Raw genomic sequence first — 12,784 nt, 5'->3', positions numbered from 1 at the left:
TCACTTGATCCCGCCACTTTGATCACCTGATGAAATCTTTTACCACACTATTGTTCTTCATGTGGTTACTCCAGTGCGCTCTGCACGTCTCTCATATTCTGCACTCAACCGAAAGTCATTGCACTTGTAACTAACATCATCCTTTGTGCCACCACTCATCTTCACTGATCTACCTCGGTGAAATAATGTTATGATTTTAAAATACTTATGTTTATTTCTGAAACTCTCGGTGTTTCTCCTTTTTATGTAGTAATCTTCCTTCCTCAAACTCATACGAGATGCATTTGCAATCTCTATGCTTTTACAAGTCACTCTAATTTCTCCCCTAAATCAAATCTCTTATATTTCTTATTTCCTTTAAGAGACTTATAATCAGTCCCCACTGCTGCCTGTAAGGATTTCTTTTGTTCTTCCCGTGACTGCATGGGTTCTTTAGTTTTTGCCCATAATCCAAATATATACTGGTTAGTAGGTTAATTGGCCATTGTAAATTGCCCTATGATTAGGCTTAAATCAGGGGTTGCTTGGCGGCATGGCTCAAAGGACCCATTACATGCTGTATGTGAATAAATAAATAAATAAGGCTTGGTCACCTGTTCCCTGACAGGAAGTTTTGATTGCTTGCATTCCTGTGAAGTGCCTTGGCATATTTTGCTGAGCTCAAAGTTAGTCCTTGAGCAAAATACACTGTGGTCTTGAAATCATTGGAAATAATGGGGCTAATACACAACTGGCCAAAATATCTGAAAGTCTGCTGCTTGTATACAGATGTGTACAACTTATTTGTGGCCAGTTCTTTTTTTGGCGTTTATCCCCTCAATCACTCCAGCAGTTCTACATTCCTCCAAATCCCTTCCCCTTTGACCAAGCCTTTTGGTCACCAGTCGTGATCTTTTCTCTTCAGCTTCAAGTCAAAATTTTCATGAGTTATCCTCCTCTGAAACACCTTGAGAGAATTTTCCACATGAAATGTTTTCCTGAGTGCCATTTATCATGCTGAGCTAATCTAGACAATAGTTAACTCCTGTCAGGTAGTTTTCACTCATTGGTGCAGAAACGGAACTGGTTATGTTCAGCTGTTTCTAGCCTGATTACAGTTTGGGATACTTCGCTTTGTTTAAAGTACACGCATCGGTCTTTTGCTGGCAAGGGTCAACTGTGCATGAAAGCTAGTAAATGCTCCTGTTCTTTTTGAGGGATGGAGCAAAATGAAAAGCTGAAAAACATCACCTTTGGTGATGCTTAATAGTATGAAAGGCTTAAAAGTCATATTTGATGTTTTGGGATACCAGCTTCAGAACATTAATCCCTCTATCAGTGTAGGTACAGTTTTTCAATAAGCTTTTACTTATGCTGACTTGATTCGTTGGGATTTATAACACAATAACTTATAAGATTTTAAGAAACAAAGTAATGAAGAGAGCTAAATCTCCCTGACAGTTCCCAAAAGGGTTAAAAGGTTTCCTTTAAGTTGAGGGAATGTAGTACTTGAATTTGATGTTAATTATGACTAAGCACAAATTTGACCCAATTAGTTCTATTGTGCCGTGTGAGGCTTCTCCAATTCTACTGATCGAGTATTCCCAGCATATCCTTCTTTTCCTAGGTTTCCTATCTAGCATCCCTGCAGCTATATTGTTTTCTTCAACTATTGTCTATGTAAAGGATTTTTTTTTGTTTCTTTTTGATTTTATTATGCTGTTTAAAGTCTTGAATGAAATAGCTTGCAAGTGGATTCTGGTTATTGCCACCTTGACCACTTGTTGAAAGTATTGAATAAATTGACATTAATTAAATCAAGAGGAGGAATTACTAACAGTTAGCACGATATTCTAATTTTTAGGCAGGTTGAGGAGGTGTTGGTTTTGCTTTGGATCATAAGCAGTAAATGATGGTGCACTTATTAATTAAGCTACCATGAATATCCCTTCAAAAGGGTCTTGAAACTACTCCCAAACTCCCAAACTGGAATTTCTTGAAAGACGGAAATAATATCAGAAATGGTGGCATTTTCTACCATTGCTAATAATTGTGAAACATGAAGAAATTTGACAGTTTAAAATAATCTAGCTGTTGGAATCACATAGGCTTTTTGGAAATAGTGGAAGTGTTGAATGAATTCTAAAACATGGGTTTCACAGAGTTGTAAATGGTTTTATAATTGACCTTGCTGTTGAAGTGTGATTTATAAAAAAAATTCTAGTATTTTGTTTTGGTTAGGTGGGTAACAAAGCACCAAAAAATAGATGGCCATAATTTCAAGTATTGTAGAAAACTCAAAAAAAATCTCTCCATCAAGTAGCCTGTCTTGGTATTTAATGAGAATATTTACTTTATAGGACCATGTTCTCTCTTTTAATGCTGCCTATTTGTAGAATGGGCATCTTGTTCCAGAAAGGCCCAGGGGAATTGCTGATGGATCAGTTGAGCTCACAAAGCAAATGTAATGGAAAAATCTATGTAATAAAATGGACTATTGGGCTGCTGCACTCAATTCAGGATGACTGGCCTTATGAAAAATATACTTGATAAGCTTGCTTTGAATTTGAGATGTGAGATAAACCCGCTTGGCCTTTCTGTTATTGTGATATGGCAGGCCTTATATTACATGGTTGTTTTTTTATCCCCATTCCCAGCAGAAGCAAGTTTACTAGCTTGTCTCTGCGGTATGAGGAGACTCAGTAGAGATTAACAGCAGACTTTCAGTGGTGCCATGCTTGCTGGCATCCCAGATGAAAGGTGACAGGCAGTGGCAGTGAAAAACTAGGTATAGAAGAGACCACTGTCAGGGACTCATCAGAAGGACCCTCTGCAGAGTGTTAGTGGGTTGGAAGAGAAATATTGCTTGGGTATGAGATAGAATTGCCAGGGGTGGGAGAGGGTCAAAGATTTCTATTGTTCCTGGAAGACTCCTGGCTCAAAAGAAAAATTTACAGAAGAAGTAATAACTTGCTCTGTGTTAGACATCTACTGGTCTTTAATCCAGATTATAACAATTGTAATCTAGTAGTGAGGTTCTTAAAATTTCAGATTAAAACTGCAGCCATGCACTTAATGATGTGAACAGAACCATGTAGAGTGATTCCACCAATGGCATTGGGAAGATTCTTGTAATTCCTGGCTTCTGATAAAGTGGAGTGGGGGTTTAAAATTAACTCTCACTCTGTTTCAAACAAGGTGCTTGTATTTATGAATGACATCGATTTTAAAGTGTAAAGCTTCTTTTGAGGAAATAGAGTTTAGGAAGTAATTCGGTGTGGTAATATGTCTTCAGCATTCTACTTATTGTTTTCCATCTATTCTCTTGCTGTAATCTAAAACAAAACAAATCTGATGCATTATTCTCTTGCATTAGACTGATCGTTTCACATTGATCAACTCTGAGCGCACGGTATGAAAGTAAAATCCCTTGAAAATATTCTTATGAAATATTTATGTACAGGCTATTAGGAGTGACAGGAGTCCATGAAATTAAGTCCCACTTCATGATATGAGCATGCGATCTAAGATGATATTACTGGTGCTGTCCTTAAGGAGAGATGCTCTGTCAAAGGTGTGATGTTTCGGATTTGTTTATGAACCAAGGCTCTATCTACTGAGTCAGACGGATGTAAGTGATTTGTTGGAGCTACTTGAAGAATTGGGCGTGCACCTGGAATTCTAGAACACATTTATCTATCAGCCAGCATAATACTCACTCACATTCACTCACACTCCAGCATGTCCTTTTTTCCCCCTTAAAATAATAATTATTTTGTAACTGGTCATAGAGTCATACAGAAAGAGGCCATGCTTGGTGTTGTACATGGTATGGCATGGTAGTGTAATGGTTAACACAGCAGTTTGCAGTCACCTGTAAGTCTGGGCTTCAATTCTCACTGCTGTCTACAAAGAGTTTGTACATACTCCCCATGATCCTATGGGTTTCCAACGGGTTTCCTCTGGGTGCTCCGGTTTCCTCCCAAATTCTAAAGAATGTGAGGTTAGTGAGCTGTGAGTATGATGGGCCTGGAAACCAGGCGTCTCTTGCAGGCTGCCCAGTACAATCCTCATGAATTCGACTTAATGCAAGTGATACATTTCACGACATGAGTCAATGCTCACGTGACAAATTAAGCTAATCTTTTAAAATGAATTGTCTTGTATCCAAAATATTCATATTTACCTGTAGTCTTCTCTTGTTCTGTGTACTTCCCTTCATGAAATATACATAGCTCTTGAAAATAAAAATAAACTGCAGTTGCTGGAAATATATATTTTTTTAAAATCCTGCTGGAAACACTCTGCAGGTCAGGCTGCATCTGTGGGAAGAAAAGGAGAGCTAATGTTTGAAATTGAAAAATTGAAAACCCTTCATTAACGCTGTATCTCTACCTACAGATGTGTCCTGACCTGCTAATTATTTCCAGCATTTTCTGATTTTATTTAGACGATTCTTTGCTGGTTGATCAAACCATTAATTACTGCTCAGCAACCATCTCTGTTCCTTAAAATACAAACTTGCTATGTTTGGATTTTATTTCCCTCAGATTATTTTGAGAAGTAAAGTATTTTTATTTAAAATTTTCAGCATTTTGTTTATGAAATTCTAAATTCTTCCAAAATCTCCATTGCGTGTATCATTTTTTTTGTGCCTGGTAAAAAGTTTGATTGAAGTGCTAGTTTAAAAGAATTGCTTTTTATATCCTGGTTTGTTGTCTGTAAGAATTTTTCATTCTGACCTTAACAGTGGCTATGCCCAAAAGTGTACTGTTGAAGCTGTTTGGCTGCCCCGAGGAAGTGGCAGGTACAATTAAAATGCACATTCTGCAATGTATATGTTGTAATACCTGCTGTTTCACCCCAAACAGCTGTTGATAGAATGATACAAGGCTTTTAAAACCTAGCACGTGTGTGCCAAATAAAAAGGGCATTGTTCTTTGAACTCCTTAACCCACAGTGGTTCCCACTGGAATACATAGCTGAGGGCACAAAAGGTTATGTTGTTAGCATAACTGCATGTGCCTGGCACAGAACTGTTTCCTTTTGTCTCTTGATGCGCCACGTGATTTTTACTGAGTTTCACCGTGACAGATGTTTTTTGTGCACTGGGACCAATGTCTTCACACTTCAGTGCTCCTAAGGAAAAAAAAGCCATTGGTTTTGTGCTGCTTTCGTGTTATTGAATGCAAACTGAAAACAGCAAGCACTGAGACTGAAGGAGTGGTTTCTTGTCCCTTTGGGGCCACGGCTAAATCCTTCCCAAAGGGATTTTGGCGTTAAATCCTCTTGCATTTCTGCCAATTGTATAGAGCCTGAAGGGAAATGTGTCTGGACAATTTCAGTCTAGCTCCTGGTGGGTGTGCATCCGTATAACACAGCCTCTGCACTCAATCCTTCATTGACAGAGCAATCTTATCGAGACGGCTCACAATAATAGGGTTTGTGGGAAACAAAAATAACTTTGCAAATTTGGGACCTTGCTGTAATTATGGTTCAGGGGATCCGGTGTGCCTGGAAAAACTTAGGTTGCTTGTGACCTGTGGTTGCACTTGGAACCATAAACATTGAATCATCCAGCACAAATACATGCCCTCATGCCCACCCTGTCCCAACTGTGTTTATGTTACTCCCATTTGCCTGTATTTGGCCATATACTTCTCTGCCTTTCTTATCTTAAGTACCGTTCAAAGTTGATTTAAATATTATAATTTTATATCCATGGTCTGCTCCTATAAGTTTCCATCTTCTCTGCTGTTCTGCACTTCTGGCTATTACCTCACAACTTCTGATATTCTTCCCACTCTCCTCCCTCCCTCATCAGCCTATCATCCCTTTCACCTGGATTCATCTATCACCCAGCCCTTTCACCTCCTTTTTCCTCCACCTTTTTACATTGGCTGTCTCCCATCTGTCTTTCCGGTCCAGTTGAAGAATCTTATCTGAAACGTTGACTGCCCCATTTCCCTCCATAGATGCTCTGTGACCTGCTGAGCCTTTTTCTGTTTCTCTTGTTCCCCAGCTTCTACAGCCCTTTGTGTTTAATAGTGGTACAGTAGTGTAGTGGTTGGCGCCGCGTTTCACAGTACAGGAGACCCACGTTTGATTCTTGCAGCTGCCCGTAAGGAGATAGTATGTTCTGTCTATGACCACGTGGTTTCCTCCAGGTGCTCCAGTTTCCTCACACAGTTCAAAGAGGTATCGGTTGGTAGGTTAATTTGTCATTGTAAATTGTCCTGTGATTAGGCTAGATTTAAATCGGGGATTACTGGGGGATGCGGCTTAAAGGGCCAAAAGGGCCTATATTGTGTTGTATCTCAATAAATACATCAATAAAATAAGTGTATCATTGCAATTGAACACAGTGACAATTTAAGAAGTGCACTGAGCTGACTGAAACATCTAATGAAGTTATCGTGAGCAGGAACCCTGATGGCGCTGCCCTATATTCTGATTTAGATTTTCGAGATCCTGCAGTCTTTTGCTGCGACTGAAGATAATCCTGTGTGTGGAATTAATGGTTAGTTTTAAAGGAAGAATACATTTGCCAGTATTTGAATAAATTCTCAGCCACAGCTTGTCTGTTGGTTCGGTTATTGGTAAATTAGTTCATTATTGTTATATGTACCTGAAGTACAGAGAAAAGTTTGCATACAGATCACTTCATTACAACAGGAAGGAAAAAAATACAAATGTAGAATAAAGTGTAGCAGCTACAGAGAAATTGCAGTACAGGTGGTCACTATGTGCAAGGCAATAATGAAGTAGATTGTGAGGTCAAGAGTGCATCTTACTGTATTAGGGGACAGTTCAATGTTCTTGTAACAGCAGGACAGAAGTTTCCCTTCCCTAGTGGTACGATTTTCAAGCTTTTGCATTTTCAATCCCATGGGAGGGGGACAATAGACAATATCTGGGGTGTGTGGGCCTTTGATTGATAGTGCTGGTGCTTTACCGAGGCAGCAAGAAATTTAGACAGTGTCCATGTCATGGAGGCTGATGTCTGTGGAGTGGTGAGCTGTGTCCACAAGTTTCTTGCAGCCTTGGGCAGAGCAGTTGCCTACCAAGCTGTGATGTGTACTGCGAAAGTCTTCAGGTTCATTGAGTTGCAGGAAGCAGGTCATTCAGATCTTTAAGCCTGTGATGGATCTCCACAGAAGTGGCCCAAGCACTCCCATTCCTCAGCTCTTGGTTATTAATTTCCTCCCAGTTGTCCATCCAGTTCTTGACAATGGCATTTCAAGCAATGAATCCCAACCTGTGTCTTCTCAGGCCTTTCCCTTTTATTGATACTTTTACCTATTTAGGGAAACAGCACAATAAGAGGCTCTTCTGGCCCAACAAGCTCCTGCTGCCTTAATACACCCATGTGACAAATTAACCCACTAATCCAGAAATATTTGGAACGTGGGATCAAGCTGGAGCACCCAGAGGGAAACCATGCAGTCAAAAGGATAACGTACAAACTCCTTACGGACAGTGGTGGGAATTGAACCTGGGTCACTGTCGCGGTAACCACCACGCCCCTTCTTGGCCAAGGTCTTATACAGTAGTTGGGGTAGAGTTCCCGTTCACTGCCATACCGCCATGGAAGTGCCCACGGGAGGAAGTTGATACAGTACAGAAAGATGCGTCCTTCTCGGCACCATGTAACTTGTGATCAGTAACTCCTGAACAAAGACCTCTGAGGGGAAAATGATCAGGATTCACATTCTTAATTTATTTATTTGAGCTTAGGTTATTTTTTTCCCCCTCAGTTTCTTGGGTCCTCTCTGGATGAGATCCCTATTCAACAAATTGGTATCAGTGGTGGTGGCATCCGTCAGTCTCGAGAGACCATGGATCTGTGCCTAGAGTTTCCAGGGCGCAGGCCTGGGCAGGGTTGTATGGGAGACCGGCAGTTGCCCAAGCTGCAGGCTTTCCCCTCTCCAAGCCACCGATGTTGACCAAGGGAAGGGCATGAGGACCCATGCAGCTTGGCACCGGTGACGTCGCAGAGCAATGTGTTGTTTTGCTCAAGAACACAAACATGCTGCCTCAGCTGAGGCTCGAACCAATACCTTCAGGTTACTAGTCTGATGCCTTGCCCACTAGGCCATGCGCCAACACAGTAGAATCATAATGACAACAAGGCCATTCAGCCCCTCTTGAACAATACTAGGGAATCTGTTAGGTTTACCTCACAATTCTGATTGAGCCATATATGTCAGAGAAATTATCTTTGGTGACACTTGCCTGATGTTAATAATTTCACTGGTGTTTTATTGCTCTCATAACCCAATCAGTATATTAGACAAATTAACAAAACTGCATTTCTTTTACACTTTTACAAGGATATTAGAACTCATTTTAACAAGTAGAGAGCTATTTGGACAATTAAATAATTTGCAAACTGATAAATCTGTGAACTTAGATTTCATTGCTGCAAACATAAACATTTTCTGGAATGAAGTAAGCTACTTATAAAAAGAAAGAATTAAAATTATCTGAGCCAAATACTGACTTAAAAGCTTTTAATTTGATTGATTTAAGGAAAAAATACTTGTCAATTCCAAAAGCAACAACTCTTGTTATATTCTTGATATTACTAATCTAATTATGAGTGTCATTCTCTGTTGGTCTTTAAACATTATTGTATAATGTGCATTAGTAGGTATTTGGAACATCTGGACAGCAAAGATACATATATCAGGATGCTCTTTAACAACTATAACTCAGCGTTCAATACTATAATTCCCTTATAACTAATCAATAAGCTTCAAGATCTTGGCCTCAATACCTCCTTGTGCAATTGGATCCTCAATTTCCTCACTTGCAGACCCCAGTCGATTTGGATTGAAAACATTTCTTTCACAATCTCCATCAGTAGAGGTGTACCACAAGTCTGTGTGCTTAGCTCCCTGCTCTAATTGCTTTACACTTATGACGTGTGGCTAAGTACAGTTCCCATGCCATATTTAAGTTTGCTGATGTCACCTCTGTCACTGGCCAAATCAAAGGTGGTGACAAATCAGCATATAGGAGGGAGATTGAAAATCTGGCTGAGTGGTGCCACAACAACAGCCTCTCTCTGGATGTCAGCAAGATCAAAGAGCTGATTATTGACATCAGGATGAGAAAATAAGAGGTCCATGTGCCAGACCTCATTAAGGGATCAAAGGTGGTGGGGGTCATCAACTGTAATTTTTCAGTGCTGTCACTTCAAAGGGCCCTTCCTGGGCCTAGCATGTACAGTAAGTGCATATACGAAGAAAGCATGGCAGCACCTCTACTTTCTTAGAAGTTTGCAAAGATTTGCCATGACTTCTAATACTTTGACAAACTTATATAGATGTGGGGTGGAGAGTATATTAACTCGTTGCATCACAGCTTGGTATGGAAAAGCCAATGCCCTTGAAAAGAAAATCTTACAAACGCGTTGCATATGCCTCAACCTATCATGTGTAAAGCCCTCCCCACCACTGAGCACACCAACATCATCATAAGGGACCTTCACTACCCAGGTCATGTTCTCTTCTTGCTGCTGCCATCAGGAAGAAGGTAGGGGAGACTCAGGACTCATACCACCAGGTTCAAGCTACTACTCCTCACCCATCAGGATCTTGAACCGGCGGGGATAACCTTATTCAACTTTGCTTGCCCCATTACTGAACACTTCCCACAAGCTATGAACTCACTCTAAAGTACTCTTTATCTCATTTTCTCGATATTTGATGCTTATTTATTTATCTATTTATTATTTCTTTTTTTCTCTTTTGTATTTGCAGTTTTTTTGTCTTTTGCATATTGATTGTCTGTCCACCCTGTTGGGTGCAATCTTCCATTGTTTCTGTTGCAGTTTTTGAATTTACTGAGTATGCCCGCAAGGAAATGACTCTCAGGGTTGTATGTGGTAACATATATGTACTTTGACAATAAGTTTACTTTGAACTTTGAGCATTTATTGGTAATTTTATATCACAAGACTAACTTTATAGAATTAGTTACTGATTTGCAAATTTGAACAACACTTTGTCCACTTGTATGATCTTTCATAAGAATACTGTACAATTTTGCAATTCAACTATATCGTTTTCTGCATGTTTAAAAGTTATGAAATACTTGGTGAAAAAAATAAGAAGTATTGCTATGATGATAATAAACAGATTGATGTATAGAATGCTTTTTTTCAATTGCAGAAAGACATTGCGTTAAAACCCCATGAACGCTTGGAGAAGCTTCAGAATCCCCTTGCAAAGAAAAAACGCAACGAACTGCAAAATGGCTTAAGTTTCCATGCCAACAAGAACAGGCATAGCTACCGCCATGGAAGCTCTGACAGGGAAAATAACCACACCTTGAGTCATGGTCATGGAAAACAGAAGCGCTTTCAGAAGAGGCACAGACAGGTAGGATGATATGGGACTCTCCATAAGTGAAAATTCACCCCATTATATGTTATTCTATTACATTTCTGATATGGCCCAATTATTGTGCAATAGTTCTCTAAAATCAAACTATAAAAGTAATTGGTGAGTACTCAATTATTTTCAGGCCTCTCTTTTATGTTTTATGAACTTAGTCCTTCTTTAGATTACATAATTGATCGTCTTTTCTCAGAGCACAAGGCAAACACAATGTTTACTGTGAATAATTCAGAGTTCTCAAGCGTGGAGTTGTATGATTGGTAACCGCAAGATGAAGATGTTACTCTGCTGTAAATACTGTGACAACTTCATCGGAACATTGATGTTTGTATTAGTGCCCCAGTTTTCAAGCTAATCACCGGTGTCTGAAAGGAGGCCTCCACTAGTTGTGTATTCCTTTAGTACTGGTGTCTGTGGTTGGTTATCCATAACATTGATAATGTTAATTTTATTTGACTGCTTAAATTTGGGGAGTTATTGGAGTGACAGGGCTAATGGCCAGAATAGCTCTGGCCCTAAATGGTTGACTGGATTTTACCCAAAAACGCAACTTCAGGAAAATGTTTTGAGGTGATGAAAATTTAAGTTCAATTGCACTGATGGTTACAGTTTCTCCACTTCAGACCTTTAGTTCAAGTCCTGTGATATTCCAAAAGCAGACTAGCTTTCAGTACAATGTTACAACCCCATGGATTAGAATGAGAAACTGTTTAACAGCACATGGTTAGTGGCCAATACGAACAGTCAACCTGCAGTGTGAGTGGAGATTCAGGAAGTGCAGTGGTTTGAGAAAATTCAGAGAGCCCCTTCTCACAGCGCAGATCTGATTTGTCTGTATCAGATCAGATTTCTCTCAATGTATTTATGATTTGTGGATGTTACTGGCAAGGGCAGCATGTATTTCCAGTACCTAATTCCACTTGAGTAAGAAGTAATAGTGAGTCACTATGTTGATCCATTGCATCAATTCTCTTCTCTGTGATATTTTCTGGGAATAATCACAACAGTGGTGGGCAGCACTGATTTTCTACTGTAGAAATAATCACACCAGAAGTGGTCTTAAGGCAAAGGTAACACAGATGAATGAGGTAAGTGTTCCATTGTTAAAATGACCATAGGTAATAAAAGTGTTTCAACAGTAACACACACAACATGCTGAAAGAACTCAGCAGGTCAGGCAGCATCTGTGGAAGGGAATAACGAGTTGGCATTTCAGGCCAAGACCCTTCATCAAGACTGGGGAAGAAGCCAGAATAAGAAGGTGGAGAGAGAGGATAGAGTACCAACTGGAATGTGATAGGTGAAGCCTGGTGAGGGAGAAGGGTGGGTGGGGAGTGGGGATGAAGTGAGAAGCTGGGAGGTGATGGGTGGAGAAGGTAAAGAACTGAAGAAAAAGAAAGTTCAAGAACTCCTGCAGACTTTCTGGTAACAGACGCCCACAATAGTGTAAGTAGGGAGTTGCAGGATTTACACCAGCCACTGGTGATATGTGTTTCTGTCAATGTGGTGTATCATTTGGAGTGTCCAGGTGATGGCGTTCCTATATGCATGCAGTTCTCATCCATGTGGTTAGTAATTACAATGCCTTTTCTAGATGTCACTTACTGTAACCATGATGCACTGGTGCTAGGGGAGTGACTATTCCTAGTGGTGGAGACAGCTCCAAGTGGACAATGTCAATCTGATGAGCAGAAATCCTTGCAGCACTTCGTTGAGGAGCACAATAATAGATCTGTTGTCTGTCATGGAACTGATAATGCCTCAGTTCTTTTTCTTAATATTTCCTTCTGATTTATTTGCTCCATGGTGTGATTTTGGTTAAATTCTTCAGCGGTTTGAACATAAGAGTCCCAAGGTACTAATATTGTGATTCATTGTCATTATGTTCATTACCCTCATGATAGATTATTACTTCCAGAATGGCAACTGACATTTCTATTCCACAAATCTCAGCTTAGTTGCTATTCATTTCAGGCACACACTGCAATATTATTTAGTCTGTGGCTTGGAATACGGGCATGCAGTTGCAACTTGAAGGTAATGGATATACAGAAATAGATACTTGTTAACTTGAACTCTGTTCAATAAAGATGGAAGACTGAATTAATGGAGCTCAAGTTATGTGTTTGAACCGCACAGAAACCAGGTCATACAGAGAGAGAGAGAGAGAGAGAGAAGCTTGATAGAAGTAAGAGCTGAGACTATGCTGAATAAATGAGCCAGCAAGCGTAAAAATTGAAGTAACAGAGTAGAGTGTCGACTTAGATCAAGTACATTCCTAGCAGAGGGAAACTGGACCAGGTCCTGAAGTAGTTTTTTAAAAGGGTTCATATTTCATTGTAGTTGATGTCTCTTTTAATTGGGGAGTGTTTACTTGTTTCAACCAAAAGTATAATTTG

The 12,784-nt window shown here is 39.8% G+C and overlaps 1 protein-coding gene across 8 annotated transcripts in view; it reads left to right on the top strand.

Moving 5' to 3' along the window:
• The window catches only part of auts2a (activator of transcription and developmental regulator AUTS2 a), a 1,137,604-nt gene that overhangs the window by 311,710 nt on the left and 813,110 nt on the right, over positions 1 to 12,784 (top strand). For all 8 annotated transcript variants that reach the window (XM_059973178.1, XM_059973180.1, XM_059973182.1 and 5 more), the window contains one exon: positions 10,158 to 10,367. In XM_059973178.1, coding sequence (XP_059829161.1) covers positions 10,158 to 10,367 — 210 coding nt within the window. The remainder of the gene's footprint in view (positions 1 to 10,157; positions 10,368 to 12,784) is intronic.

This window comes from Hypanus sabinus, chromosome 6, assembly GCF_030144855.1.
Source record: "Hypanus sabinus isolate sHypSab1 chromosome 6, sHypSab1.hap1, whole genome shotgun sequence".
In the NCBI taxonomy this organism is placed as follows: Eukaryota; Metazoa; Chordata; class Chondrichthyes; order Myliobatiformes; family Dasyatidae; genus Hypanus; species Hypanus sabinus.
Note: the sequence above shows the minus strand (reverse complement) of the source record. Positions and strands in the feature narration are given on the sequence as shown.